Genomic DNA, 27,998 nt, shown 5'->3' on the forward strand with positions numbered 1-27,998 from the left:
TTGCCTCATTGTGGAAGATGAAGTGCTAACGATGCTTATGGAAGCATTACATTCACTGTCAGGAGAGTCAGAGATTCTAACAGTTACTGACTGCGGAGCAGGAACATCACAAGTAGGTGAGTTAATGGCATTTCCAAGCAAAGAAACCATAGTCACAGGATTAGCTGACCTGCCTGAGATGATGACAGGAGTCAGCCTGAGAGCTGGAAAGGAAGGGATCCTTGTTCCCAAGGCCATATGCTACTTCCCTTGGTGAAGATATGGCAGTGTGATTGCTCTCTGGCAACAGGGAATCCTCCCTAACCAGGTAACTGTAACATGCATTGCTGCTATGATGCAGGTTACAGGCACCCAAACCATGCAGGATTTCCCAGGTTAAGGTCAGTTTGAGTGTCAAAGTCTGTTTCATCTTCCTCCTCCACAGCAAGCTCACAGGTCCATCACAGTTCCTCTTCCAAAGGTCAATTCTGTCCTTTCTCCCTATTCTGCAGGTGTATCTGTAGTCACACTCTGTGCTGCAAATCTTACCTGTTGCCAGCATGGATACCACTCTAAGATTTGCCCATGACTGTATCAGGTCCTTTTATCTATATCTTGTTTATATAATATTCCCTCAGTTTCTTTTGGAGATGCCTGTTACCCACTAGAACAAGATCCTTGGCTTAGAGCTGAACTTGAAAAGAGTAGGATAAAACAGTTAAGTACAAAATTACTCAGTCTGCTATATCAATTATGTTCCACATTTCTGACTCAGACTTTGTGTTTTTAAAAACATAAGCAAGGGAAGAAACCTTTTTTGACATGAAGTGATTGCCATTGAGCTTTGTAATATTAGTCATAACTAGGAAATTCCCCAATTTGGATTTTAAAAAAATCCCAAACCAAGAATAACAACAGAAAACCTCATAAAGAACTTTAGTAAACATCAAAATATTTAAATATTCAATTTAAAAAGTCTCTCTTTCATGGCACATACTTTGATAAAACAGTGGGTCAGAAATTACAGCTAAATCAGTTGTTAAATGGACACTGCACTTTAGGACTGGAATTTCCAGACTAAATCATGTATCAGGCAAGCACATATCTTACATTTCAGGGTATTTTCTGAAGCTGTTTACAGGAAGAGCCTTATGGGATGTGGTTGTTTACACTGGCAAATTCATTACAAGGAAGTTGCAGCTAAATGTGTTTTGCCTCAGATTCCTGCAGTTACCAGATCATTCTACAACACACAAAAAAAGCTGCTTCTCAATGCTCCAGTCCCTAAACATAAGGTTTACAAAGAAAAATATCTGTACTACATTTTACAAAGTACTCTTATGCTTGCAATGAATATTTCAAAAAGGCTGTAAGCCTAACAAATCAGGTCATGTTTTCGGGCAAGGGGGACTGGCTGTTACATGCACTACCCTGACATGTATTTGTTCGTGTCAAGGCTGTCCTGTGATGTGCAGTGAGGCTTGTAAAATCCAGATTCTCAATTTTGGCAGTAGCCTCAAATCATACACTGCATTTTAAACCTGCCTGCTCAGGGCTTGTCAACCTACTAAACAGGAGTGACACTGAACCTGCCCCAAGCTTTGGATTTCTTTCCTTGGAAAAGCTGACAACACTGTGTTGGTATCGTTCTCTATCCTGGGGACATTGATCAACTCCCTGCTGCATTCATAAATGAAAATCCTAAATAAAGAGGTGAGAAAATGAAGGAAAAGTGAAGCAAACCCTAGAGCTCAAGACACTGTTAGGAAGGATTTAACCAAACCACTATAGTCTATACAGCATTTTCTACTTTCTTCCTGTGACAAGCAGTCCAAAGTACACATCAGTCCCATTGCTGGAGTCTGTTACCAAGGTCAGAATTTAGGATATTGATTGGGAGCCTGGAATCAGCCAACACCACCTGTATATTTAAACAATTGGAAAATGCAAAACTTCCCCAACCAGCTGCTGCAGTAGAGTAAGAACCCTGAGAGTTTAGGTTACAAAGGTTTAGGCTGTTTATTATTATGTCTTAATTTAACAAGACAGAACAAAACACAAGTGCCATGAGAGAGATACCTTTCACCACTCACATTTGTCACACTGTAACCAGCATAGCACAAATGAGACTCTGTGTACATATATATATTGTATATTTAAAGAAACACAGGTAATGCCAAACTTCCAAAGCACAAGGACAGTTTCTTGGCAGACTGTCAACAAGATTTGTGGGTTTGTTGGGTTTTTTTAAACAATTTAGAAGCAATTCACTGATTACTTAAGTTAAGTGAGTCTTAACTTAGAATGAACGGACCTCACAGCAATCATATAGTTGACACTTGAAGATCGAGAATCAGGGGTCAGAGATACATTCTGAGTTTTGTTCTCAGTACATTCCACCATGAGGTCAGTGCAATGGCATGATTAACATAAATATTTACAACTAAATATATTAATCGTGTGCATGTGTATATGAGTGGGAAAAACACAGAACAAAGACAGAAGAATTGTTTCCATCATCCAAACTGCACAGAAAACATTAAAACAATTTATACATAAAACTTTCACTACACATTGAAAAGGGAGAATGCCAAACTAACACCACTCCCTGTACACACAGGTGAAACCACTTGCATTATTTAGAATAAATCCAGCCTGAAAAAAAGGCCATATCCAAGGTCAGATGTAAACATCTTCACCAAGAAGGTACAGTTGAAATCCAGCATTGGAATCAAGTGAATTTTGTGAACAAAATTTCAGTGCTAAATACTTTGTGCAAGACAATCTTTTCAGTCTATGCTGAGTTATAACAGGTTAGAATTAATTCTCAAAATCTTTCTTTGCATCTTTCTCTATTTGGTAACAAATTCAGCACATGCAAAGTCATTTGAGTAAGATCACAGAGAGGCACGTTGTCATAGACCTTCACTATAATAAATAAGTTTCCTGTCCAGAAACAGAAGTCAAGGAACCAAAAGCAATGAGCAACTTTTTCAGGCAATTTTTACCTCTTGATGTAAGCATTAGCTCTGGAGGAGGTTCACTGAAGCATCCAGGCACCCTGCCAGCCCTTGAACTCATTTTCAAGTATCCTTCAGCTGAACTATATGTGTGAAGTTACAAAAGATTGATCAGATTCTGCTCCATGGTACTACTGCATGAACTCAACCGTGGCTGAAAAAATCTCATTGAAGGCTACAAAGTATTTATGTTCATATAAAAAGAGAATGTAGGGAATACGGTGTTTAAATTAATAAATAAGGTTCAAATTACAGAAAACAAAGTGTTGTCACTAGCCCTTTCTAGAACAAATTTTAGAAGAAAAGTCCATTTAACTTTCAGTCCACCAGGAAATACACAGGAGTTCCATCAAAAAGCTGTGCTTTTAAAAATCTCTGGATTTTCTTCTTCCTCCTTGGAATCCCTTGTGCTACTAGATGGAGGCCTGTATTCCAACCTGGGGGTTGAAGAAAGAAAAAATAACTTTAAAACAGATGAGAGAACTTAGGAAAAAAAAATCTGAGTCCTGTCTGAAATTACAGCCTCCTAATTTTAATGTCCTTTTGACTTCATGTGAAAAGGTTCCTTTCTTACACTACATCTATGCTCCTGTGTCACTTTCAGTCAGAACCATGGCAAAAGGCCAAATGTTGTCAGTGCCTTTTAGATCACCTGAACTAAACCGGAGGAGTTTAGCTCTTCCCCAGCACTTAGGAGACTTTCAGGACCTACAACATGTCCCTATACCTTGATAAAGCAATACACTTTTAAAATGCATTCCTCAGATGTACTTTTATTAAGTCATCAGAGTCAAACGATAAATTTGGAGCAGAGAGATGTACACATGACCATTTACACTTGGGAAGAGGGACTAAGACTTCAGCTAAGCTTTTGTATTTTCAACAGAGCAACTACCTTTGATGCCAAAACCAGCCTCTCCCTCTGACCACACCTAGGCAAGTCCATTCCTCAGAGCAGAGGAGTGTTAAAATCAGGTGGCACTTACCCTTTCACCCGCAGCATTTGATCAATGGTGTCAGGAAGAGGCATACCATAGCTTTCAGGCAGGAATAGTGTGAGAATTCCTGACAGCACAGTCAGGCTCCCCATCAGGATGTAAGGCAAGAATCGGTCATAGGCACCTATGTAAAACACAAAAAAAAAAAAAAAAAAAGAAAAAAAAAGAAAGAAAAAAAACTGCATCAGCTCTAAGCCTCTGATAATTGCCCAGAGAAGCTGTGGCTGCTCCATCCCTGAAATGTTCAAGATGAGGTTGCACAGGGCATGGGGCAACCTGGACTAGTGGAAGGTGTCCCAGCCCATGGCAGGGGGGTGGAATGAGATGATATTTAAGGTTCCTTCTAACCCAAACCATGTTGTGGTTCTGTGGTAATGTTTGTACCAAGGTTCAGGGCTTTACCTGTGTAAGATCTGTGCTTTCAGTAAAAACAAAACCAAGCAACCCCCATCACAGCCTGACACTCAAAGTGTATGTTGTTATAACTGTGGTGGTAGGAACTCAAGGGAGTGGGAATAAATAGCTGTAAGAAGTGTCCTTATTGAGGCAAGAGGACTGAGTCTCTGGAGTATCTCTCCAGCAGCCCAGGTAACTCACCGAGGTAAACAAAGTAAGGTGAGAGGATGCTGCCCAGTCTGGAGGCCATGGAACTTGCTCCAACTCCCATGTTTCTTACTACTGTTGGGTAGAGCTCAGCCGTGTAAACATAAACCATTGAGAAGGCAGATGTGATTCCAAACTTGCCCAACATCACCAGTAGAATAGACAGTGCACGGAGATCTGAAATCCAAACACAGTCAGGACTTAGGCTTCTGCAATTCATTGTATCCCTTAACTCCTTTGTGTTTGTGGAACTCCTGCCTAATTAACTCCAATATCTGGTGTCTTCTTTTCCTGTAAATATCCACAAACATGAGCAATGTTCTTTTTAAATGTTTTCTTTTTTAAATTACTAGAAGTCAACATTTCAATTTTCTCTTGAGAACAGGGCTTCCTGCCAAGTGAAAAATAAGGAGAACAGAGGCAGAACTGCCGAGATCCTCTCAGGATTTGGGGGCCAGACCTCTGCTATTGCAAAAAATGCCATATATGCCTTTTTAATAAAGTGAACAAAGTAAGACATTTCAAACAAATTATTTTATTTTAGGTTTCCTAAAAACCTGTTTTTTCATTAACATTCTTAGCTACATTCTTAGTTTCATTAACACTCTTAGCTATAATAATTTAATTATAGAAAGTTGAGTTGACTTTTACGGAAACAGTTAAGATTTGGAAATCAAAACAGAACATATCGGTGTCCAATTGACTCAAAGAACAGGGAAAAAAAATCACCAAACCTGAGAACGTCGCACACATATTACCTGTATAAAATAAGCAAGGCAGTTCTTGCATGTTCTCTTTTGTATATCTTTGATTTTTAAGTGAGTCCTAGGCAAAACCACCTCCTCTTATATTCAATATTGTTATCAGTAATGACTCCATAGCCCTATTTATCTAACTGGACTAAAGATATCTATGGTTTGAGATCCAATATATGTTGCTTGGCTCTCCCTTCCCAGTAGCTACACGTTATTTCAACTATCAACACTAATTCAGTACAAGCATCTCTGCTTATCAAAAATACTTCCACAATGACTCCATTAAAAGTAACTCTTTAAACAAGCTCTAAAGTCATCAATAGCTGTTTGGGAATTGAGTTCTGCAGCCCCCTGGTAAATTTCACTTACCAAATTCTGGTTGGTCTAGTCCTGGTTTTACACCTGACCTTACCAGGACACCCTGCCAGAGACGTAGTTTAGAGGCAAAACTGGACTACAGTTCTAATCCCAACAGATCCCAAAGCCAATGACCCACCTTTCAAACTGAAATGAATGTCCTGTTGTGGCAGTTACTTGTGCAGCAGCACTGAGAACCAAGGAAGAGGGGCAAAGATAGGACACGAGTGTCTGTATTTAGTCCCCTCAGGACACTTTTCCTCCACATCTGCCCCGTGCAAGGTACTGCACGTCACCTATCATAGATATGTGAGATCAACTAATGATTCCATACGTGAAGGCACCAGCTGAATGAAGAGAAGAACACAGCCTCCCAAGAATAACGCAGCAGCCATTGAGTACCGTCGGGGGAAGTTGCGGAGCAGCAGCCAGGAGATGATGTAGGCTGGGACTTCAATCACTGCTGAGAGGAAGCAGTTCACATACACGTCTCCGTGCAAGTTAGGCGTGTCAAGAGAAAGTCCAAAATAGCCAACTGAGATTATCATCCTAAAAGAAACAATAGCAGGGTCAAACAAATCTCTCTTCTTCCTCAGGTTGCCATGAACCTCTTCCACCTTTCCACCAAGCACAGAAATGGCTGTGTAAGGTAAATTCAGCATCTGGCAGACTTGTTCACTTCTGAAGCAGCTGAAGTGCTGACTTCAGAAACAGCAAGTTAACAATTAAACCATGCAGATGCTTTTGATCTTTCAGACTGCTCTTGAATTCAAAGAAAAAAAAATATATTACCCTGGGAGGGAAGTGATGATCATTCACACTACAGTAATGCAGTAGTTGCCATTACTATTGTTTATAGCCTTAACCTGAAAATCTGAGCTATTGAATTTTAGGCCTACAGCAGCTTTCCACTTCGTTTACCAGGGAGCTCTGGGTGGAGAGCATTGTTTCTGGGTCATTATGCTCCATGCTTTCTGTATAAGAGAAGGAGTATGGCATCCTGGCAGGCCCCTACAGCCCATGATTTTCTCTGCCATGCTCCAAGCTGGCTGGGCAGCATCCAAATCACATTGGCATGGCTGGCTGCCTGGGCTGGTCAGTGCATCAGGACAGAGTTTGGTGGCTGGATCACTGCCATCTTAATTTTGTGCCAGATGACAGCTGGCTTCCATGTAATCCAGAAAATACACAACTGGCCTTGGAGACAAACTCTGTCCTGTCGTGGGAGGTGCTGGGTAGAGAAGGTTAAGGTTTACCAACAAGTATAACGTGGTAAATAAGGAAATAATTATTCCTTATTTAAGGAATAATTAAGGAATGGATCAGGACAGTGGATCAGGACATGTCCAGGTGCAAACATGAGGCACAGAACACTTGGCACTTCATCTCCACCAGCATCTACCTTATAACAGAACCTGGAGCAAAACCACTGCACAGCACCAAGTGCACCACTGACAAAAGATCAGCTCACTGAGTATTGGGAGAGCATTCATCGTCCAGCTGCTTAAAATAAAGCTGCTTAGTGTACCTGGCAAGGCATGAAGTGACACAGCTGAGAGTTACCCCCTGCTGCTGTGGTGCCCTGCCCTAAGCCATTCTTCTCAGAAGCAGTTCTGCAGTGTTTTTCACACCCTGTGTTCCCTGGAGTTATTTTTATATACAAGCTGTAATGCTGGAACTCCCTTTTGGTAGCAGATTGCCTTAGCTCATTATATTGGCAAACCTTAATATAGTTATATATTTTGCAGAAAAACTTCAGTGATATTTGCACATCCTAGGGTGCCAAGAAGCCAAACTTCTTCCTCCCTGCTGCAAACCCTGCAAAGGGAATAGTTTAACGTCCTGTTACTTAGTCAAAATTAACAAAACACTCTGCACTATGTAAAGCTGATATATTGCTGTCTGCAACTATCCTCTTTTATAGCCCTTCTTTGTGAGAACTTTAATTCATGATACAGAATACACCATGGGCTGGAAAACTATGTGCTGTGAGGAAGCACAGGATATTATGTCTTTATATACTGGGAAATTAATTTAAAGGAGATTAGGTCACTGACATACAAATTAGAATAGTGAAAAAATTGCCCAACTTATCCAAATAGTTTTCTGCAAGAGGAGGTAAGAGTGTGCAAATCAACTGTAACTCTTTGACTCTTCCTGCCTATCATAAAACTTGATTTTTGATATGGTAAAAAGCCCTTCAGTATGCATTACTGAATGCAATAGAATGGATTACATACTGTCATGTCAGTGCTTCTCTCAATTGCTTCGTCCTACCAGCAATGCTGGTTCAATTCAAACAGGTTTTGCCTTTGATTTCTACAACCACACACACAAAACTGGCTGTGCCCAGGCGCTACGGCCCCACATCAAGCAGATGAGTAGGGCAGTCTTACTTCCAATCAAACCTGAGAGTCAGTGACTGGACTTGAGCAGTAGGACATTATAGACATCTTATTGACATTTCTGCAAGGAACCAACATTACTCTTCTTTTTGAGCTGTTTTTTGCACAAGTTCCCTTCTCAGTGTGTTTGTGGCCTTGTGCTTGGTGATGGGCCAGAGAATGTGGCTTAAATATAAGCCAAATTATCCTTTGACCTAAGATGCCACATCATCTTGTATGTGCTGTCAGGTCAGTGGACTGAACTCTTGAGGCTCTGCCTCACTAAGGAACAGGAACATTGTACAAAAAGACCGCATATAAACTTAGTTGGCTCCCAAGCACTTGAGGGACCTTCTTGGTTTGGTCATTAGGTACATGCACTAATTAAACCTCACTTGTACAGCCTTTGGCAGGTTTTCAGTTACCTTCTCTGTTTACAGCTTTACTGAGATTTCTAGCAAAGGAAAATAACCACCTTTTAATCAAATTGAGCATAAAGCATGGCTTCAGCTAGTGAAAACCAAGCTGAAGATGACAAGCAGACAAAGCAGATAGCAGGAAAATACAGGGAAATCTCAGATGAGAACTTAAAAGGCAGCATTATCCCTTTAAGAGCCAATACAAAAGAAATAGAAAGGTTCTCCCCTAAGTCAAGCATGATGTTCAGATCCCTGGGCAGAATTTCTGTGACTGGGGGTAGGAATGACTACTCATTTAGAGGAATGACTACTCATTCCTCTAAAAATACTTTGTTACAGTCAGAAGAGCACTCCCCAAGGCCCAGGATCAGGCAGCATTCCCATACATCCATTTCCAGCTTTTGGATTCTTGCTGAGTTCAGGATAAGCCTGACTGTTTCAGAAAGGAACACCAACCCAGATGTGTTCCTACACTGTCACCAAGATGAAGAACCTATGTAACTAGAATGTTGTTGTTTCAGCCAGCTAGTCACTGATTTTTGAGCTGCTTTTGTCTGTATCTCTTCAGAACACCTTAGTATTTAAAGTTACATTCTCCTGAATCACACTTGCTTACCAAAGAAGCACTGACATAATTGTGATAGTTAGGATATTTCGAGTTCTCATTAGATCCAAAATGGTGTATGTCTGTTGCTTCTGGGAATTCACATCTTGTAGCTGTAAAAGAGTAAACAACAAAACATGGGAACTTTAACTTCCTGCAAAATAATGATTATGAAACTAAGTCCTACCACCAACTTATACCTCAGTATTTTGATCTGCTGAAAGAGACTTCTAACAAAACACATGTAAGAGCCAACTACTTGTGAAAGTAGAAGTTCCTCTCTAATTTAAAGTCACTTAAAATTTAGATTGAAACTCTTAACTCTCGTGACCAGTGACAGGACTCAAGGAAACTGCATTAAGCTGAGTCAGGGAATGTTTATGTTGGGTATCAGAAAGAGGTTCTTCACCCAGAGGGTGGCTGGGCACTGGAACAGGCTCCCCAGGGAACTGGTCCCAGCACCAAGCCTGACAGAGCCCAGGAAGCACTTGGACAATGCTCTCAGGCACTTGGTGAGACTCTTGGGGTGTCTTGTGCAGGGCTAGGAGTTGGACTCAATGATCTGTGTGAGTCCCTTCCAGCTCAGCACATTCTATGATTCTATAGTAATAATCTTCTTTGCCTGAGGCTTCACAAAACAACTGCTTTTTGTTACTTGAATTATAAAGCAACAGCATTAATTCATGATTTATATGTCACTCTTGGAAGGGTTATTACATCCAGTTTTGAGCACTGCACCTGGAGAATCAACTGTGCTCAGACTAGAAGATAGTAACAAGGATGGTGAGACATTTGAAAAAAAGTAGAGGGTTTCTTTAGCCTAAGGGCCAGAAGACCAAGGACATCTTAAAAGACACAGAATAATCTTCAAATATCAGGAAAACAAAGTGATAAAGTGTCCTCTAGTCCATTGCAGACACAGCAACAATTAACAAGAACTGCTTCAATAAACTGCAGCAGGGCAGAGTTAGACAATGACTCCTCAAGCTGGACCTAGGAGTAATGTATTTAAACTGAGACAAACTGGCTAATGAGCTGAAGAGTGCCCATCATTATCCAGTCTGTGTCTGAGATTATCTTCTAAGAATATAAACAAAAAGACAACAATCTTCTCCTTTCCCCATTAAACTTTCTAGCCCCTCAACATAAAATCACTTCCATGTAAACAATGCAAGAGTATTCATCCACAAAGTATGAGAACAAGTTCTCAGCTTGGTAAGACTGTAAAAAAGGATTTTTTAAAAATTTGGACTTTATTTAGACTCCTCGAGGGAGACCAAGGTAAAGATTTTTCAAGATATGGAAAAGGTGATTTAAGAGGACAAATTCCATTTATTAAAACTATCAGCTCTGATAAAGCAACCTGGAGTTTCTCTAACCTTGCAGTAACATGAAAATTCTTTCCAAGTGATAGTTGGTTCTGAAGATCTGGCTAATGAAATAGCAGTCTGGTATAGACCAAATTTCTATGTATTTGCTTTCATCAATCTCATTTTCTACAGAAGCCAAACAGTCCTTTACCTTTGATAGCTTTCACTCTGCCTGAAGCCAAACTTACATCACACACACTGTAGTCATTTCACAGCTCATAGCCCTTTCTCATAAATCACATGATCTTTCCACATGCCACTATTTGTTGCCAAGAAATTAGAAAAAAAAAGGAAAAAAAAAAAAAAAGAAACAAACCATAAAATCAGGAAGAGAAAAATTCAATCAGTTGATGAGAAAAAGGGTGCTTGCCTTTTAAGAGCTGGATAAGCAGACAACATAATCTTTACCAGGACAGGCTCAAACAAGAAGCTATAGAGAAGGGCAGGGAAACCAAAATGATGGTTTGAAATTAAACCTATTATCCAAACATTTCTATCCCTTCTTAAACAACCAGGCCCTATTTGTGCTCCACAGCTGCTTTGTGATTCATCATCTGCTGGACCTCAACTGGCTTGAAATCTCTGGAGTCAAAATTGTGCAGTTGCTGCTCTCCAGCTGCACAGGCTTGAGGGACTCTCCCACCATAAGCTCGGGTGGCTCCTCCATCCCAAACACACATTCCAAATGAGGAAGGCAAAGGGCCAGCCACATTTCTGAGAACCTCTCTGCAGCATAAACATGCTTCCTAAACCCTCAAGAGGCTGCAAGCCTGCTGCTTTCCAGCTCTTCAGAGAGCAGACACAAGAACAGCATAAACACACCACTGATGCAGAGGAGCTCTGCAGAGATCCTTTGGCCACAATATTACTTTTGCCTTAGAAAGCAAAGGGATGGACAGGAGTTCTGCATGTTCATCAAGCTCATTTTCCTTTGATGGTCAGAATTTTAGTATGTTTTGAAAGCTGATGTACTAATGTCTGTAAATATGCACCACATTCTCCAGCCCGCCCTGCTGCAACATCAGCATTTCCCCTTGTCCAGCATTTCCTGGGACAATATCTCTACTCTTGCCCCTGCCTTCTGCTCCTTCACTATCCACCCCCATTCAGAGACAGCAAACACATCAGTGTTTCTTTCTAAGAACAAGAGAGAAGATTCCAGGAACAGTGATCTTAGGCAGATGTTGGAGCCAGAGCTTATCTTCTATTCTCCTGCTGCAGTGCTGGCAATAGATGAGTTTTCATGGCCACAGCATAAGAAAGAAGAAGAAGAAAAAGGAAAAGATGTATTCTAATGAAGATCCAGAGGAAAAGGTAAAGAGGGAGAGTGTTTTCTTGGCATTCTTACTCTGTTCTATTAAGACAGGGATGTTTGCCCTACTATTTCCGAATACGTCTGCACAAACAGCTTTGTCTGCACCTCAGCTGACTTCAAAACAAGGGAAGCTGTTTCAATCTCAGTAACAAACACCTACAGCTTAACGCCTTCCCATTCTCCTTAGCCCAAAACAGTGGCATTGTAAAGCAAAGAGTATATTATACTCATTATATATATTATATGTACTTTCACTTAAATGACTGTATTGGTTTGGCATGGCCTGGTTTTTCATAGCAGGGGGGCTACAAAGATGGCTCCTGTAGGAAACTGCTGGAAGCTTCCCACCATGTCCAGCAGAGCCAATCCCTGATGGCTCTGAGGATGCTGCTGGCCAAAACTGGGCCAGTGAGAGAGGCTGGTAATGCCTCTGTGATAACATATTTAAGAAGAAAATCAAAATGAAGTGAGACACACACAATTTTTCTTCTAGCCAGATAAGAGATGGAGGTGAGAACATGTGAGGGAAACAACATGGAGACACCAAGTCAGTGGAGGAGAGGAGGTGATCCAGTGGAAGACCCAGTGGAGAGAGAGGGACCTGCTTCCAAGCTGGAGCAGCCTGTCCTTGGAGGACTGCACCCCATGGAAAGAGAGACCCACGCCACAGCAGTTTGGGGAGGACTGCTGCTCGTGGGGGGAGTTGATGTTCGCAGCAGGTATGGTTTGGCTGCTGCTTGTGACAGTGGAGCCACACTGGAGAAGTTCACAGAGAGCTGTCTCCCATGGGATGGACCCCACAGCCTCACAGGAGGCTCACAAGAGATTCCTCTTCCTGAGCAGCAGGAGGAAATCTCGGTGATGACCTGACCAAAACCCCCACACCATCTCCCTGTGATGTCAGTGGGAAGGAGGGACAAGCTGGGGGGAAAAAGTGTTTTAAGGGTTTATTTTATTTCTCATTATCGTCCTCTGACTCTGTTAGTAATAAATTCACTTTGCAACTTTAAGTTGAGCCTGTTTTGCCCTTGAAATATTTTTCCCAGTCCTTATCTCACTCATGAAACCTTCGTTATTTTTTTTCCCTCTCCACTGCTCAGCTGTAGCAGAAGAGGGTGAGCAAGCGACTCTGACTCACTCTCGTGGGTGCCTGGCATTGGGCCAGTGTTAAACCATCACAATCACAAGACACTGTCAACCAGCAACTGCCCAGACAGATTCTGGAGATCTGTAGAGGTGCCCATTCTCCTGGAATATACAAACAGTTTGTTTGTCTTGGCTTTCTGAGGTCGTTTGAATGCCTATGGAACTGCTTCTACACCTTAAGGGCTCCCTTCAGCTCAGACAAAGGGAAGATTTCCAGAGAAAACAGGAGCATGTAGGAAGAAAGATGGGAAAGATACCTGTCACTACTTCACCTGAAAGGGACTCAAGTTTTGCTTTCCCTAATGTGGATTAGAAACTGAGGTTGAGTATGAGCTAGAATAACAATATTTCCAATGTCACTGGCCAGGATTAGCCCTGTGTCATACAGAGTTATATTATAGACTGAATAAGCAATCTGTTTGGAGCAAATATTTAGATCACTAAGCAATAGGCACCTCAAATTCATTATCCTCCCCTGAAAACTAGAGTTTAAAATGAAAAAGGGTGGCTATAAACTGGATGAAAAAGATGTTTGCATTAGAATGCATGTTGGCATTCCCGTGGGAATGGGACCACAAAGGCTTTGCAATGAAGGGAAAGGGTATTGTGCTTTTCAGCAGAAAACAATGATCTTTCACCCACTCGAGAAGCACACAATGCAGTGCAGGCATAACTCCATTCATCTGTATGGAATTCATTGCTTTACATAACGTCCAGCAAACAACTGGACTGCTAAACAAGTCTTACCTCACTAGGGTCAAATATTACATCTGGGGCGGTAATGCCATTAGTTTTTGCAGCTTTTCGGATGATGTCTTCTGCCTCCTGAAACCTCCCCTGGGAGATCAACCACCGTGGAGACTCTGGAATGACCCTGCAGAGAAGGTTCACAATAACAAGCCTGCATTACCATAGAAAGAACTGCTGAAGGGACCAACACATTGTTCCAGGCAAGAAGATCTCTAAACATGCCACATCTTGCAGGAATTAGTGCAGTGACAACAGAAATCAGATTTACAAGAGCAGACTAGTGTAAGGAACAAGACGAGACTAATATGCCCTTATGGATTTCAGAAGTGCTGAAAGAATTAGCAGTGACTCAGAAAAAAGAGCAATCCAAACATTCCAAGTATGGGATTAATTTAAGAAATTCAGAAATGTGAACACGCAGCACGCTGTAGGTTAAGAAACATATACTTAGAGGCTAACACATATAAAATTAGTAACTGTAAATTCTGTGACAGAAAGGCAAATCAGAGAGCAGAATTCCCCAGTCATTCAATTGCATAAGAACCGAGATGATAGCACAAACACAACTGCTACTGTAAGTGAAGCAACACCACCACCACGTGGACTATTTCAGCTTTACATGCCACTCAAAAGTAGTACTTTAACAACTACAGAAGAAAACACAGAAGTGCCACAGCTGTTGTCTGTCATATCCATGTCACCCTACCAATGCCCAAAACAAATGTTTTTTCCTTCTGCCCTTAGTTCACACCTATACTTAAGAGCCTGTGGATTTCAGTTGGTGCAGAAGTATGAGTTTTATTGACTTTTTTTTTGCTTTCTTTGCATGTGCAAGACTTAATTTTACAGAAGCCTATAGAACATGAAGAGTAGGTTTTTTGGGCATCAGTCACACCACATACAATACCATGGACTGACAGCTAAACAATTGGGAGAGTAAAGGACACAACATCCATTCTTCACCTACCCATTCCTGAATTTCATTAGCTTCATCATCTTAAAAACCTGCAGACAGGACCTTCTAAAGACCAAAGTCTTGTAAGTCAGTTATACTCACCACCAGAGCGGGATGCAGAGCAGCCCGGGCAGGGTGAGCGCCAGCAGCAGCATCCGCCAGTCTCGGATGAAGAAAGCAAACAGAGGCAGCAGCATGTAACCAAAGGCGTAAAAGATGCACACACCCAGGGTGCAGAACAGCACACGGACTGATTTGCCAAGGATTTCTGTGCCTGCTCAAAACAGCAAAGGGATTATTAGCATTTTCACTTAATAGCAACCAAGTAACTTAATAAAAATACCCCTAGCAATTGGCTCTGAAATGCACTGCACTACAGCGTTGCAGGATAAAGCACTCTGCTGTCTAGTTGGGAGAGGCACCACAAAGCTGCTTCATGCTGTGAACCTGCACCAATGGAGGAAATTATATGTGTAAAAGAATGAGAACTGGGCCACATAGTATTTCTGTAGCTCAATATGTAGCTCATATTTCTGTAATTTTATCTTTTTAGCATCTCACATTTTACCTGAGGAGCTGAAATCACCTGACATTCTCAACAGTTAAATGTACCTTGATGTCCAGAATCCTGTCCAGCTTATGAAGAGTGACCAGCTTTTTTAAAGAATAATTCAAATGTGCCTCAACTAAGTTCCCAACCTGTATCAACTTCTAAAAGACTATTTAGTCAAAATTCTCTCAGTCTTTTGGACTAGACATATGGAATTCATGTTGGTCACAAAGACCAGGCTACTGCCAGGGGAATTAAATGCATGGACAGGGGTCAGTGCCCTCCTCTGAAATGTTTTGGGACCTGCAAATCAAGAGCCAGAGAAAAAAAATACAATCTTTCTTGTTTCCATGGAAATTAAACAAGATGCCAGCAAGTTGCAGCAGGCTATGTACAGTGAGGTTAGCTAAGCACTGCTTCCACCCCTGAACTGGCCTTCCTTGGCTCAGAAATAATTTCTTGCCACCATTTGGTACTTTGGACAGTGAAGTCACTGTAAATAATAATTTCTTTTTTTTTTTTTAATCTCAGATTAATGAGATAATTCACATTCCCATGATTAAATATGGTCTTAGTTAGCTTGAAAGTTTACAAAGTAAAGGTCATGATGAGATTTAAATTTTTACTATAGGCTGTTTAAAGAAGACTTTATAAAAATTGCTCTACCTATCTTGGTTCTTTTGAAACTTTAAAATTAAACAGGTATTTAGGCCCCAAAATGGACATCAGAAATCCCAGAAAAATCATAGAATCATGGAATGGTTTGGGTTGGAAGGGACCTTAAAGATCATCTAGTTCCAATCCCCAAAAAATCATGACTCATATGTATTATCTCTCCCACTAGAAGATGGACTTTATTTCAAATAGTCAGTTTCTGGGGTTTTGCCTCTTTTAGGACAGTAAACCATAGAAATAATTCAAATTGCACCTCTGTCAGCTGGAAGCTTCCAAGGAGAAGAGAAGTTATTCATGCATGGTGAGGCCACACTCTTAACAGTGTTGCTTGGAAAAACAAGTCAGCCCTAAGTCAGTACTGAAAAGGAGCAGGAAAAGCACAAGATGAAAGGACCCATGCAGTGACCAGCAGGACTTTCATACCAAGAACAAATGCTGCCACGTAGTTAGATATCTGTCCCATGCCAACCAGCACAAACAACACTGAAAACATCTCCCAGCTGGTAGAGAAGACCTGTATGAAACTGAAGCCAGTCTGCATTGCCAGAGTTGCAAACAGCACATTCTTCCTGCCAAACCTTCCATGGACAGATTAAAAAAAGAAAAAGAAGGGGAAAAAATATGATTAAACAACATCATGAACAAAATTTACAGAAACAGAAAAATAAAATTACTTATAAGCATACTTAAGGAGATACAAAACTTCTGCAAAAAGAGGTTCAGGAAATGTGACACAGGCACAACTATTCTAAACACATAAAAAACATCACTGGCCAAGAGAAATTAATATTTTAAGGGCTGCTAGTTAAGTCATATTCAAGTATGTGCTGGAACACTATTCCTTTCTTACTGATAGTATGAGCAGCAAAACAAATCATCAGGAACAAGTTACTTCAAGTGCAAGAGTATCCACTGCTTCTCCTCCTCCAAGGAGCACATGGTCCTTGACAGATCAACAGGTTAAAAAAAGGAAAAGAAAGCCTTGTGGAAGAAAGGTAAAACTCAGATTTGGAAGATGCTATTGGCAGTCAGTGATCCTGTGCCACGTGAACAAATTAAGGGACTGTAGAAGACCTCCTGATGAATTACTAACAAAACCCTAAAAACCAAAAAGCAAAGAAATTAAACTAAACTCAACCTGTCAAGCTGCTCTAAGAGTGTTTGCTGCTGCCCTGGCCCAGGCAGCCCCACACTGTGGGACAGGATGTGCTGAGTGCAGGTTTCACAGCTCCAAAGTCCATGTTGACCTGCAGGTCTACAGCTGGTGTTGTGGGCATCAGCTGGGTCACAACGCACGAAGAACAGACTGTTACTTGAAACCCCAAATATTTTGTCAACCTTCATGTCTCAGGCTCACTGCAGCGCAGAACACTGCAGGCAGCTTTGCTGGAGCATTCTCCTCATGGAGAGAAGGAGCTCCTGACCCTGTCCCTCAGTGGCTACAAGTAACTGGATGGGCTGCATCGATGGCCGCCTCACCTGCACCTGGTGAGGATCTGTGCTACCAGGGGAAGGAGCTGCAGGAGTGCCAGGAGTGTGAAGGTGGGAAGCTCATGGATTCTGGCACCAGAACAGCTCCTGCTTCACCTGCCAGGTAGTCACCATGGGAGATACTCAGGATCCTTGTAGCAGACAAGGAACTCTGTGGAAGGAAGCATCTGAACCTCCTGAAGCACCAGCACCAGGAAAAGGTGGCGAGAGACTCACCCACAGGGAAGAGGGGAATCATCCCTCACGTGGGAGGGCAGCAGGAGGCCATGGAGCTCTGCCTGGGGATGAGTGACAAGCCAGCTGAGATCAAGGGCTGGGATTAGCAGGGAGGCCAGCATGGGTGCTGGGTGTCTGCTGCAGCCACCTGCTCAGAAAAAAGCAAACAGGACCTGCTGCAGAGCACCACAGGAAACCTCCTCGTGTCCAAAGGCACTGGCCATCATAAGGGCTATGAACACTCCACGGCACACTGGAAGGACACAGCCCAGGAGGTTTCTGGAGCTCATTAGTGATGACTTCCTAACGGAGAAGGCTGAGGAGCTGACAATGGCAGACGCTGCTGGACCTCACGCCTGCAAACAAGGGTGCACTGGGGGTGTGGAGGCCAGCAGCAGCCTGCTGGCTCTGCAGGGGGAAAGAGCAGGATTGGGAGGGCAGGAACCAGGCAGAAGGCAGGATCACAGAGAGAGCAAACGCTGGCCTGCCCTGGGATTTTTTGGACAAAACCCATGGCATATAGCTTTGGAGAGAAGTATAGGAGGCCTGCTTAATTATTAAAGATCACTGTCTCTCAGCTCGAGATTGCTCCAACCTGATAAGCAGGAACCTAGGGAAAGGCCCTAAATGATGTCACAAGATTTGTGGCATACAGATTATGTTTCAATGAAAACAGAAACTTTACAAGTACCAGCAAATTAGAGAACCATATATTGTTCTCAGGGAATCAGAAAGACAGCACACAAGGCATTGCACAGCAAATCCCAGGGAGAGAATCAGAAAAACTGAGCTTTACAAAATACAAACAACTGTTAGCATGACAGAAAATAATGGTGTCTTCCTTGTTTTTTTAATGTTTGTACTGATAAACAAAGTCTTGCTTCTCTGGAGTACAGCTGAACAGCATTTATGCTTCCACAAACACAGATATTGGACTTAAATGCTGTATTTGATGATGAGAAAGAGCAGCTATAGTTTATAAAAAGAAAAATTGCAATTTAAACTAAAAATAAAGAAAACAAGCCTCAGGGATCCCTCTGAACATAGTCCAAAATAAATAGGAGAGAATGTTATTGATCAGATTTTTCCCAGACAAAACTCATCTCCACTGTTGTTTTCTGGCATAAAAAAACCAGTTTGCTGTAGAGTGACTTCATTGCAAGAACAAGCAGATGCAGATAACAACTACTAACAATCTTTGTAACGTCCTGTTCTAACTCAGCACATTTCTCTACACACTCTGAGCACACTCAGGTTAGACAGTCACAGAACAGACATGTTAGCAGTCGCAGAAAGACACTAGTAGGAAAGCTGGTATACAAGAAATGCCTACAAATGAGCATCAGAGAGACAGCAGCTCTGGTGTATATACTTTACTTGTCTGAGAGCTGTCCTGAGATGAAAGATCCCAGCAGGACACCCACAAAGAACAGGGAGGTGCTCAGGGGTCCCTTCCAGTCGTTGGCACATACGAGATTCCACTGCAGGGAGAGAGAATTGGAAAGTCTTTTAATTAACAGGATTTCCCCTCCCTCCTAAACTCTGCTGAGCTGGGTTTGGAAGGAGTGAGAACAGAATTACAGACTAGTTTGGGCTGTAAGGGGCCTTAAGGACCATCTCATTCCAACCCCCTGCCACGGGCAGGGACACCTTCCACTGTCCCAGGTTGCTCCAAGCCCCATCCCACCTGGCCTTGAACATTTCCAGGGATGGGGCAGCCACAGCTGCTCTGGGCAACCTGTGCCAGGGTCTGCCCACCCTCCCAGGGAAGAATTTTCCCCTAATATCCAATATAACCCTGCCCTCTGTCAGTATGAAGCTATTCCCCCTTGTCTTGTCACTAAATAGTTCCTAAACTTGATCTCCCTGCATATAGTAATGTTTCTCATTAAAAATTCACATTCCTAATTCAAGAAAAAATGTACTATAAAAAACAACAATATAGAAAAAAACCTTTTTATTACATTTTAATATGGTTTTGAGAGACAGGAGACTGCTTATTCTTCACTGGGAATCTCACTAACCACAGTTAGAATCTTTGAAATACAACTTGAAATAGACACCCAACAAACAAAGATTTCCAAAATTAAAACAAAAATGAGGAATAAAAGAAAATATTTATAAAATAAAGTCTTCAATATTTTTCAAGATCCTACCCAGCTCAGTCAGATGTTTTTGAAACAGCACTTGTGTTATTTTTCCATCTACATAAACAACTATTATTAAAAGACTCTTAGTTCTATTTTGGTTTTCTGGGTGAAAAAATGTGTAAATATTAGAAGAAAGGACAAAACCCAGCAGGGATCCCTCATCTCCTCCTTCACAGCTATGTTATGACTGAAGGACAGAAAACCAGTTTCCCAGAGCTCTCCCAGTATCTGCTGCCAGAGGGCAGGTGCTGCAGCCCTGCAGGAGAGGAACTGGGAGCAACAGATGCTTCTGATGTGAGACCAAACAGACCAAACCCTCCTGAGCAGTTTTTCAAACAGCTCCCTCAAGGCCCCTTCTGATGTTTTAGCAATGGAAAATTTTAGGTTTTAATCTGTACTAAAAAGGCTGAAATGAAAATATTCACCCTGACCTGAATAATTAATCCTCCTTGTCCCCAGTTACAAATAATCAAGTATATTTTTTTCAGTTCATTGAAGGGAACACCCTTCAATGCTTTGATCTGCTCCATAACAAACACACAGCAGTTCGTTCCATCCATCTCATCCCTAGTCCCACAGGGAATGCTGGTGTTTCACTCTCTGCCAGCCCCATCTCCTCAGCACTAAGCCTTTGACTCCAGGAATCTCACAGCCCTCAGCCTGTTAACAGCCACGCTACAACTACATCCTAGTCCATGTTTTAAGGCCGGAGGATCACTTAAAATTATGCACAAAATGAACAACAGCAGCAATGGCCTTCCACTGCCAGATTCCCGTGTCAAAATGCAACTGAGCCATCGCTTATTTCATGGAATAGCATCCAGTTTTGAATTAGAACTGGGAACTGTTCCAGAGATGAATTATGGTCATTCACACAGGCTACCTTCTCATCAGCTAACTTTAGCTGCCAGCCTTTACATTATCTTATATTTATAAGACAGTCATAGTAATTACTATTTTTAAGGTCAATATGCACCTTTTTCCAATTTGTAACTGTATTCAGGTCATTTCGTAACCTCTCCATTGAAAAATCTGTTTGTGATTTTATGTCTGAAAAATCTCTCCTATCAGATTTCATAACCCTCAACATTTCCTCCCCAGGCCTTTCCAGCCTCACAGCACCTGGAGCTCAGGTAGCAGCACTCCAGGCAGTGCTCCAGCACATCCCACCATCACCATTGATTAGGTTTCATTACAGAAGTTCCTTCCAGAACTGTGGCTTTCTAATGTGTTAACAAATGTACCCCACTCATGGTAAGGAACTGGACTTACTACAGTTATCAACACCATTTAGATTATGAACTATAATTAACATTTATAGTTAAATCTGTATTTTTCAAGAAAGGCTATACTTCATTATAGATTAAAGAAAGCTTGAGCCTGTCATGACCACAGAGGCTAAGCCAGCTAGGAAGCTTCAGTAAAATATACCTGGCAACTTGGAAATACCAGTAAATTATTATTATCAAATTTATAATTTATACAGACCAAGTATTTCAGTGGTTATCATATGCCTTTATATGATAACACCTACCAGAGAAACAAACAGCACAAATACAAATCCTGCTGTTATAAAGACTCGCCTACTCACAAAAAGTTATCTTTGCATCAATTACTGCAGTCAGACATCCTGAATAACAGAACTAAAATCTGTCTTGGTGATTAGTCTGTCATTACTAAATAGATCATACTTTCCAGCTGATCACCCTGTTCCTGTGAGTCCACCATCTCCTTTCATCTGTCCTACACCCTGCACTTTGGCACAAGTCTCGAACAACACTTGGATTTCCAGACACTGGCATGTTTGTGTCCTATAACAAACATTTTCTTCAGATCACTGAGGTGGAGACCTTTCTTGGAAAAGTTCATGGTATTAAAATGTTTAGCACAGCTCTGCCAAAACCTTCCTGCACTGGCAGGTGGAAACATACTGGGCATTCAAATGTGGCAATGATTACCAGCTTGTTTTTCTGGCCTCTCTGTTAAAGCACAGTTGAGGAGGTGTCATGCTGAAGACCACTTGAACCAGGCATCAAAGTGAACTTCAACATCAAATTTCCAAAGCAGAACTACCTTGGTTGTACAATACCAGTTATTTACAGACTCCACAGAAGCACAACAAATAGAACAAAGGGATTTTAAGGTCTGTTACCTTTTGCCCCAGTAAATAAATGTCGAAGTCTTCAACTCATTAATGACACACCTATAAGGTCTATTATACTGCTTGTCAGTGATGATGGCATCATCCTTCCAGAATCATTTTGCAACCATACCCTTCCCTCAACTGCGCTGTCCAAGAGGAAGTCACCAAGGCAACACTGCTACATCAGCACAGCAAAGAGCAAGTGTCCCAGGAGTAGTTACTAATCAACCCCTGCTGCTGGTAGTGCTGTTTGGACACAGCATACCGTGACCTAGTGCTCCAAAATCATGTGCTATTTTCACTTCTTAGTATCTTCTGAACTAGCCTGCTAGCTGTAACAGCCTTTGCCCCAGTGAACAAGATAAGGTTAACCTTGGCAAGCTATCTGAGCTTCAAACAGGAGAAAAACATTCCCACCCTGTTTTCGAAGAGCAGCTGCTGATTTTGAAGCATTGAGTTGCTCAACACTGGTATCCAACAGAACAGAGCAGTCTTGATCTATTTTGTTATTACTTTGGGACATCCTCTGTTGCAGTTTAAACTTGTCTTCGTACTCATCTTATAGATATTTTGTGATTTTTCTACTTCCCAGGCAATTGATCAGGCTGGGCTGATGTCTGTCAGCAGCCTCACACCCAGCACAAATGCTCACTAGTGTGCTGGAGCTGAGGTGTGCTTCTGCACCTCGGTAAGCAGATCCTTGGCTGATGCCAGTCGCTGGTGAGGACACCTGGGAAGAGGGGATGGGGAAAAGAGGACAGGCTATGGAGATGGCCAGGAATGTGGACAGCTTGGGTTAGAAGGCAGGGGGACCAAAAAGGAAAGGGACTGAAGCAGTTGCTTCTCAAGCACAGGTTTGGGGACCGAGTATCAAACAGTCCCAGGCACTTACAGCCATCACTTACACACCTCTCTAGGAGAGCGCTTTCTAAGTTCTGTTTAATCTCTTACATACCAGCTGCCTGGAACCATGTCTCCAAATCCCTTACTAGAAAGGCAAGCCCAGTGACAAAACTGAGAAGAATAAAAACTCTATACATTACTCCATCAGATCTCTTCCCTCCCACAAACTCAAGACCCTTCCCTAATGCCACTCCAAGAACCCTAAACAAAGCTGGACTGCGACAAAAACCTTCAAGAGCCTCACCTGGTTATACTCCTGTCCTACAAGGAAAAGCCTTATAGACAAAACAATTTTTACAGCTACAAGATACTGTGTCTTCACATTCCTTTATTTTTTAAAACTCTTTTCCTGTCTTGCTCAGAATAACATGTATAATTGAAAAATTAGGTGGCTAGTTCCATGTATTAATATTTTCTTTTTAAAAATCAAGACTTTTTGAAGCTGCCCCAGTACCCTGTATTCCCTCCTTCCACTGCTTCTCTCAGCAAGTAGAGGCAGGTTCTTCAAAAAATCTGTCTCACAGCCAAGTACTGACAACCTTTGATGCTGAATCTGATTTTGTTTATATCCATACAAGTATTCTCTGCTTACTTGAGAGCTGTGAGTGTTATTAAACACCCTTTCCTCTAAAAGCACATTTGTATATTCCAAATACTTAAAAGGTCTAGATGTTACATTGAAACTTATTATCTAAAGCAAACAGAAGTCTGTGTCTACAAAATACACATTCTGCTTAATTTTCCCTCCTCTAGTTGTTTTACATTTTTTACAGAGATAAAGCTTGCATAGAACAGGAAGGAAATTGCCAAATATTTTACAATTCCAGTGCAGAAATGGAACTGTTTCCCATACATCACATTTTTGAGACGGCTGGAGAGAAAGGAAACAGGGCACTGCCATCACCTGAGGTAAGTTTGAATTTAAAGTAAAGGCAACATAAAGAGAATTCTACCTTGTCACTAACTGTCCACAGTGCCTCTAAAAGAGTACTGTTTCCATTTAACAATATCAACTGCAGGCCTATTATTCTTTAAAAATACTAGTCTTACTTTATGTTGAGATGTCAGAAATAGCTGTAGTTTTTACAATTCCAAGCACTACTGCATGATGTGCTTTTTAAATCACACATTGAAAAAGCCAGCATTTTACAAACACCTTTGTTTGTCTGTCAGACATTTGTATTTACTTATTAAATGAAAACCAGACTTTTCCTTCTTCTGACAACACTAGTAATACTAAGCTTTTGCAAAGCTGCAAACAGCTTTTTCAGTTCCCGGCACTGCAAAGTTATGAGTATGAACTTCAGCCACAGTGATAAGCAGATATTAACCTACAACAACAAAAAAGAAGCACCTGTTTTAACAGATGATAAATAATGGAGGTGACTAACATTAATGAAGAGATGGGTGAGAGCTGAACCTGGATGACACAGGGTTGATTTACAATTCAGCTGCTGGCCCCACTCCTGCAACAGCCTGGTCTAGAGGAAGGTGTCCCTGCCCATGCCAGGGGGGTTGGAAGTAGATGATATTTAAGGTCCCTCCCAACCCAAAAAACCAGTCTATGATTCTGTGACTCTATAAATTACAACATCTAGTATAAGCCTGTCTTTTTATTTTGGCAAAGTGAAACAATACATCCCTCTGTCTTCCAACAGGGTGAACACTGAAACCTCTGGATAACCAGCTGTGCCCCACAGCCCATTTGTGTCCTGCACATGTCACTGCTGCAGTCTTCACTGGCTTCCTGAAGCCCTGGCATAACCCCCTCATCTCCAGGGACTGTGGTCTGACAGCACAGCAGGGCACTTGAATCCCTGGGGTGTAGAGAATGGAAACCTCTGGGCCCTCGTCTCTGCCCAGAACTTTCTCTCTCTGAACACCCGCACAGGATGGAGCACCAGCCCTGCCTCTAACCAGCCTCTAGACACCTGGCAATTTCCACCATGTGCATCTTTCCTCTGCAAAAGCCAACAGGCCCTAAAGTTTGCCAATAGCAAAACAGACATAAAGCATGCAAATCTGGCATACACCACCTGCACTGATTTCAAGTTGATGAACAATACAACACCTTTTTAGAAGCTAAGGATGAATAAGTGTATCCAAAATTCAGCATCGGTTTTTGGTTCACTGTTTAAGAATTACTCCTGTGTGAACTAAAATGTTCTGACTGATGTATCATCTAACACCTCATTATATCATATTTCTAGTGCACTCATGCCCTTAACTCCACTGCTCAATTCTACTCCTAGTACAGCCCCATAACAGCTATGACTGGTAGAAGTTAATATTTTCCCTTAATTACTCCTGGTTTAGACCTTTTACTACCATGTATGAACTTTTACTACTCCTACATTCATTTTTACAGGACTTATGGAGGAATTAGAATGACACAGTTGGTTTCTTGAGCCAAAATAAAGCCCTTCTTATGCCCTGAGCTACAGCATTTCAAAAAATAAAAGACAGAAAGGGATTTTATTACACCAGAGCTGGTAAAATACTGCAGACTGGCTAATAACAACCTTCTGTTGTTAGTCTGTGAGAAAAGAAAGTCTCTCTTCAAGTGGGAGAGAACTGAATGTTTTAGTTCTCCCCTGAAAAGCAGAACCATAAACAAGGTTTCTCTAAAGTCATGAGAGATTCAGCAAAAACCTTTCTTAAAAAAAAATCCCCCTTCCCCCTCCCAGTGTCAGCTATGGAAATCTGGGACAAAGGTCCTCATGATTATTCAACAAGTTAGAGATATGCAACTAAACACAAGATTAGTTAATCATAAAAGCAGCAGCACCAAGCCAATAAATTAAACAAGTTAAACACTGAAAACCTGTAAGTGTGTGAAAGGCCACAGCTCTTGCAAAACTCCTTCAGAAGTATTAATATTAGAGGAGAAAAAAATACTGCCTCAGTGCATGATGCCTGGGCAGACAAACATTGCCTCCCACGGGCACGGGACATCTGCCAAGTCACACAGACAAGGAGCCAGGGCTGGGGAGTCTCAGCACTATGCGAGCAGCGCCCTTTTCTTATAGACTGTAAAACTCCTGGACGATAGCTCAAGACATTTTAATTAACATCAAGCCAAAGCTGAGTGAAGCTCTAAAGAGAAAGCACCAGATCCTAGCCAGGATAACCATGGTAGCACAGCACTGAGAACAACACCCGTGTGCCTGCCTGTGGAAGGCCTGCCCCAGAAGATGCCAACTGCCTTACACTGCCCTGAGAGTACGCCGCCTTTCACAACAGTGCATTTCAGCAAAGACTGGAGGTGAGACATTGCGAGCAGCTTTCCTCTCCAGTAAGACAGCAATTCTTTAAGAACAGATGAGGCAATGCCTTGCACTTGTCAGAATCATTCAAACCCTTGACTGAGTTTCCTACAACTCCTGTCTCCCCATTTCTAATCCTCCCTTGTGCTGCCATGGCTCCTCTTCCATGTTCCCCAAGACACCTTAGTGCCCAGATCAGCTTATGGTCATTTAGTATCATTTAGATACCCATCACTATCCAAACACTGATCACAGCCCAATTTGCAAAACAAGAAATCATGGCAGGTTTTTTTTTTAAGGAGCTCCATTTCCATAAAACTCAACGGGACTGTACAAACTTTGTAAGCCTTCTGAAAAAGGCCTATACTTGTATTGAAATTCAAGTATTCCTCAAAAGTACTTATCAAAATCCATCTCCTTGCTTCTTAAGTCAACCTGCTCCCTGTGTGTCTGGACAGCTTTCTTCTGAAAGCAGAGTGACAATCAGCACAGCTTCACCTTTGGTAGGTTGCCCACACCCCAGACTTGATGCTAGCGGTGTACCTGCACAGACACAAACATGACCTGTCCCAGCACGTGAGCACAGAGACCAAAGCAGAGGCACTGTGGGCACACAGCAAAGTTCAGGGTGATGCTTTGAATAAAGCATCAAACCAGGCCTCCCCAGACCATGCATCTTGCACAACTCAGGATGACTCTGAACTGTGAGAGTGGTGACACACTGGCACAGGCTGCCCAGAGAAGCGATGAATGCCCCAACCCTACAAGTGCTCTAGGCAAGGCTGAACAGGGCTTGGACCAACCAGGTCTAGTGGAAGGTGTTCCTGCCAGGGGGTTGGAACTAGATGTTCCTTAAGGCCCCTTCCAACACAAAGCACCCTGTGATCCTATGAGTTCTACCACGTTTATTTTTTTAAAGAAAGAAAACAAACACAAAACTTGATGTTCAAAGAGACATCTCTGTCACACCAAGCAAGCTGAACCCAGTGCTGACCCTGCTCCAGCCCCTTGCACAGATACCTGATGAACCAAGAAGATTTGCAGTGTGACCAGTTTCGCTGGGTAAGAAAACAGGATGCACTTGGAAGCTCATTATAGAAACAAACAATGTTAAGGGATTTGAATGGACCTCATAAAGATCATCTAGTCCCTGCCACGGACACGGACACCTCCCACTAGACCAGGTTGCTCAAGGCCTTATCCAAACTGGCCTTGAACACTGGAGATCCACAACCTCCCTGGACAACCTGTTCCAGTGTCTCACCACCCTCACCATAAAAATTTCCTTCCTCGTTCTTATGCAAATGACAGTGAAGAGAAGACCCCAAAATAAACTCGGCACGGCAGGTTTAGCAGCAGATCAGTGTGCCGGCAGAGAGCCCAGAAGGCGGCGGAGCTGCACCGGCACTGCGATAACCCCACGGCTCTCCGCGGCACCCCGGGGCTGCCCGGGATTCCCCTCCCGCTCCCGCGCACCTCGGTGACGATGGTGGAGCGATAGACATCGCGGCTGTACTCCCAGCCGTCCAGGCACGGCTCCTGCTCCAGCGCCTCCAGCTCCACGTCGGAGCCGGGTCGCAGCCCCAGCGCCGAGAAGTTGGCGAGCGCGGCCAGGCGGTAGCGGCGGCAGCGGCTCGGCACCTCCTGCCCGCCCCGCAGCTCCAGCGGGATGCTGGCGTTGCGCCACTCGCCGCTCAGGTTGGCCCCGCGGGGCACGACGCACCGGTGCTCGGGCGTGCCGGCCAGGAACACGATGGAGAGGCCGTTGAAGCCATTGGGAATGATGCTGGCGCTGAGCAGAAAGAAGACGAGGCGCTGGAAGCGGCCCCACTCGCCCAGGAAGGCGGTGGCCGCGTCGTAGTCGCGCATGGCGCGGCCGAGCTGCGGCGCCGCGGCTCAGTGTGGCGCGGGCAGGAAGCGGCCGCCCCGCTCGGCCGCGCAGCCCCGCG

The 27,998-nt window shown here is 42.7% G+C and overlaps 1 protein-coding gene across 1 annotated transcript; it reads right to left on the minus strand.

Annotated features, from left to right (window-relative positions):
* Positions 1-1,979: 1,979 nt before the first annotated feature.
* Positions 1,980-27,993, minus strand: LOC137482980 (organic cation/carnitine transporter 2-like). Its single transcript, XM_068205671.1, has 10 exons — positions 27,526-27,993; positions 18,965-19,068; positions 16,304-16,458; positions 14,758-14,929; positions 13,698-13,824; positions 9,132-9,232; positions 6,047-6,261; positions 4,595-4,777; positions 3,986-4,121; positions 1,980-3,436 (listed from the first exon to the last, which is right to left on the minus strand). The coding sequence occupies exons 1-10, from the start codon at positions 27,916-27,918 to the stop codon at positions 3,349-3,351; spliced, it is 1,674 nt and encodes a 557-aa protein (XP_068061772.1). The 5' UTR covers positions 27,919-27,993; the 3' UTR covers positions 1,980-3,348.
* Between the last annotated feature and the right edge of the window lie 5 nt (positions 27,994-27,998).

This window comes from Anomalospiza imberbis, chromosome 15 (genome assembly GCF_031753505.1).
Source record: "Anomalospiza imberbis isolate Cuckoo-Finch-1a 21T00152 chromosome 15, ASM3175350v1, whole genome shotgun sequence".
Lineage (NCBI taxonomy): Eukaryota > Metazoa > Chordata > Aves > Passeriformes > Viduidae > Anomalospiza > Anomalospiza imberbis.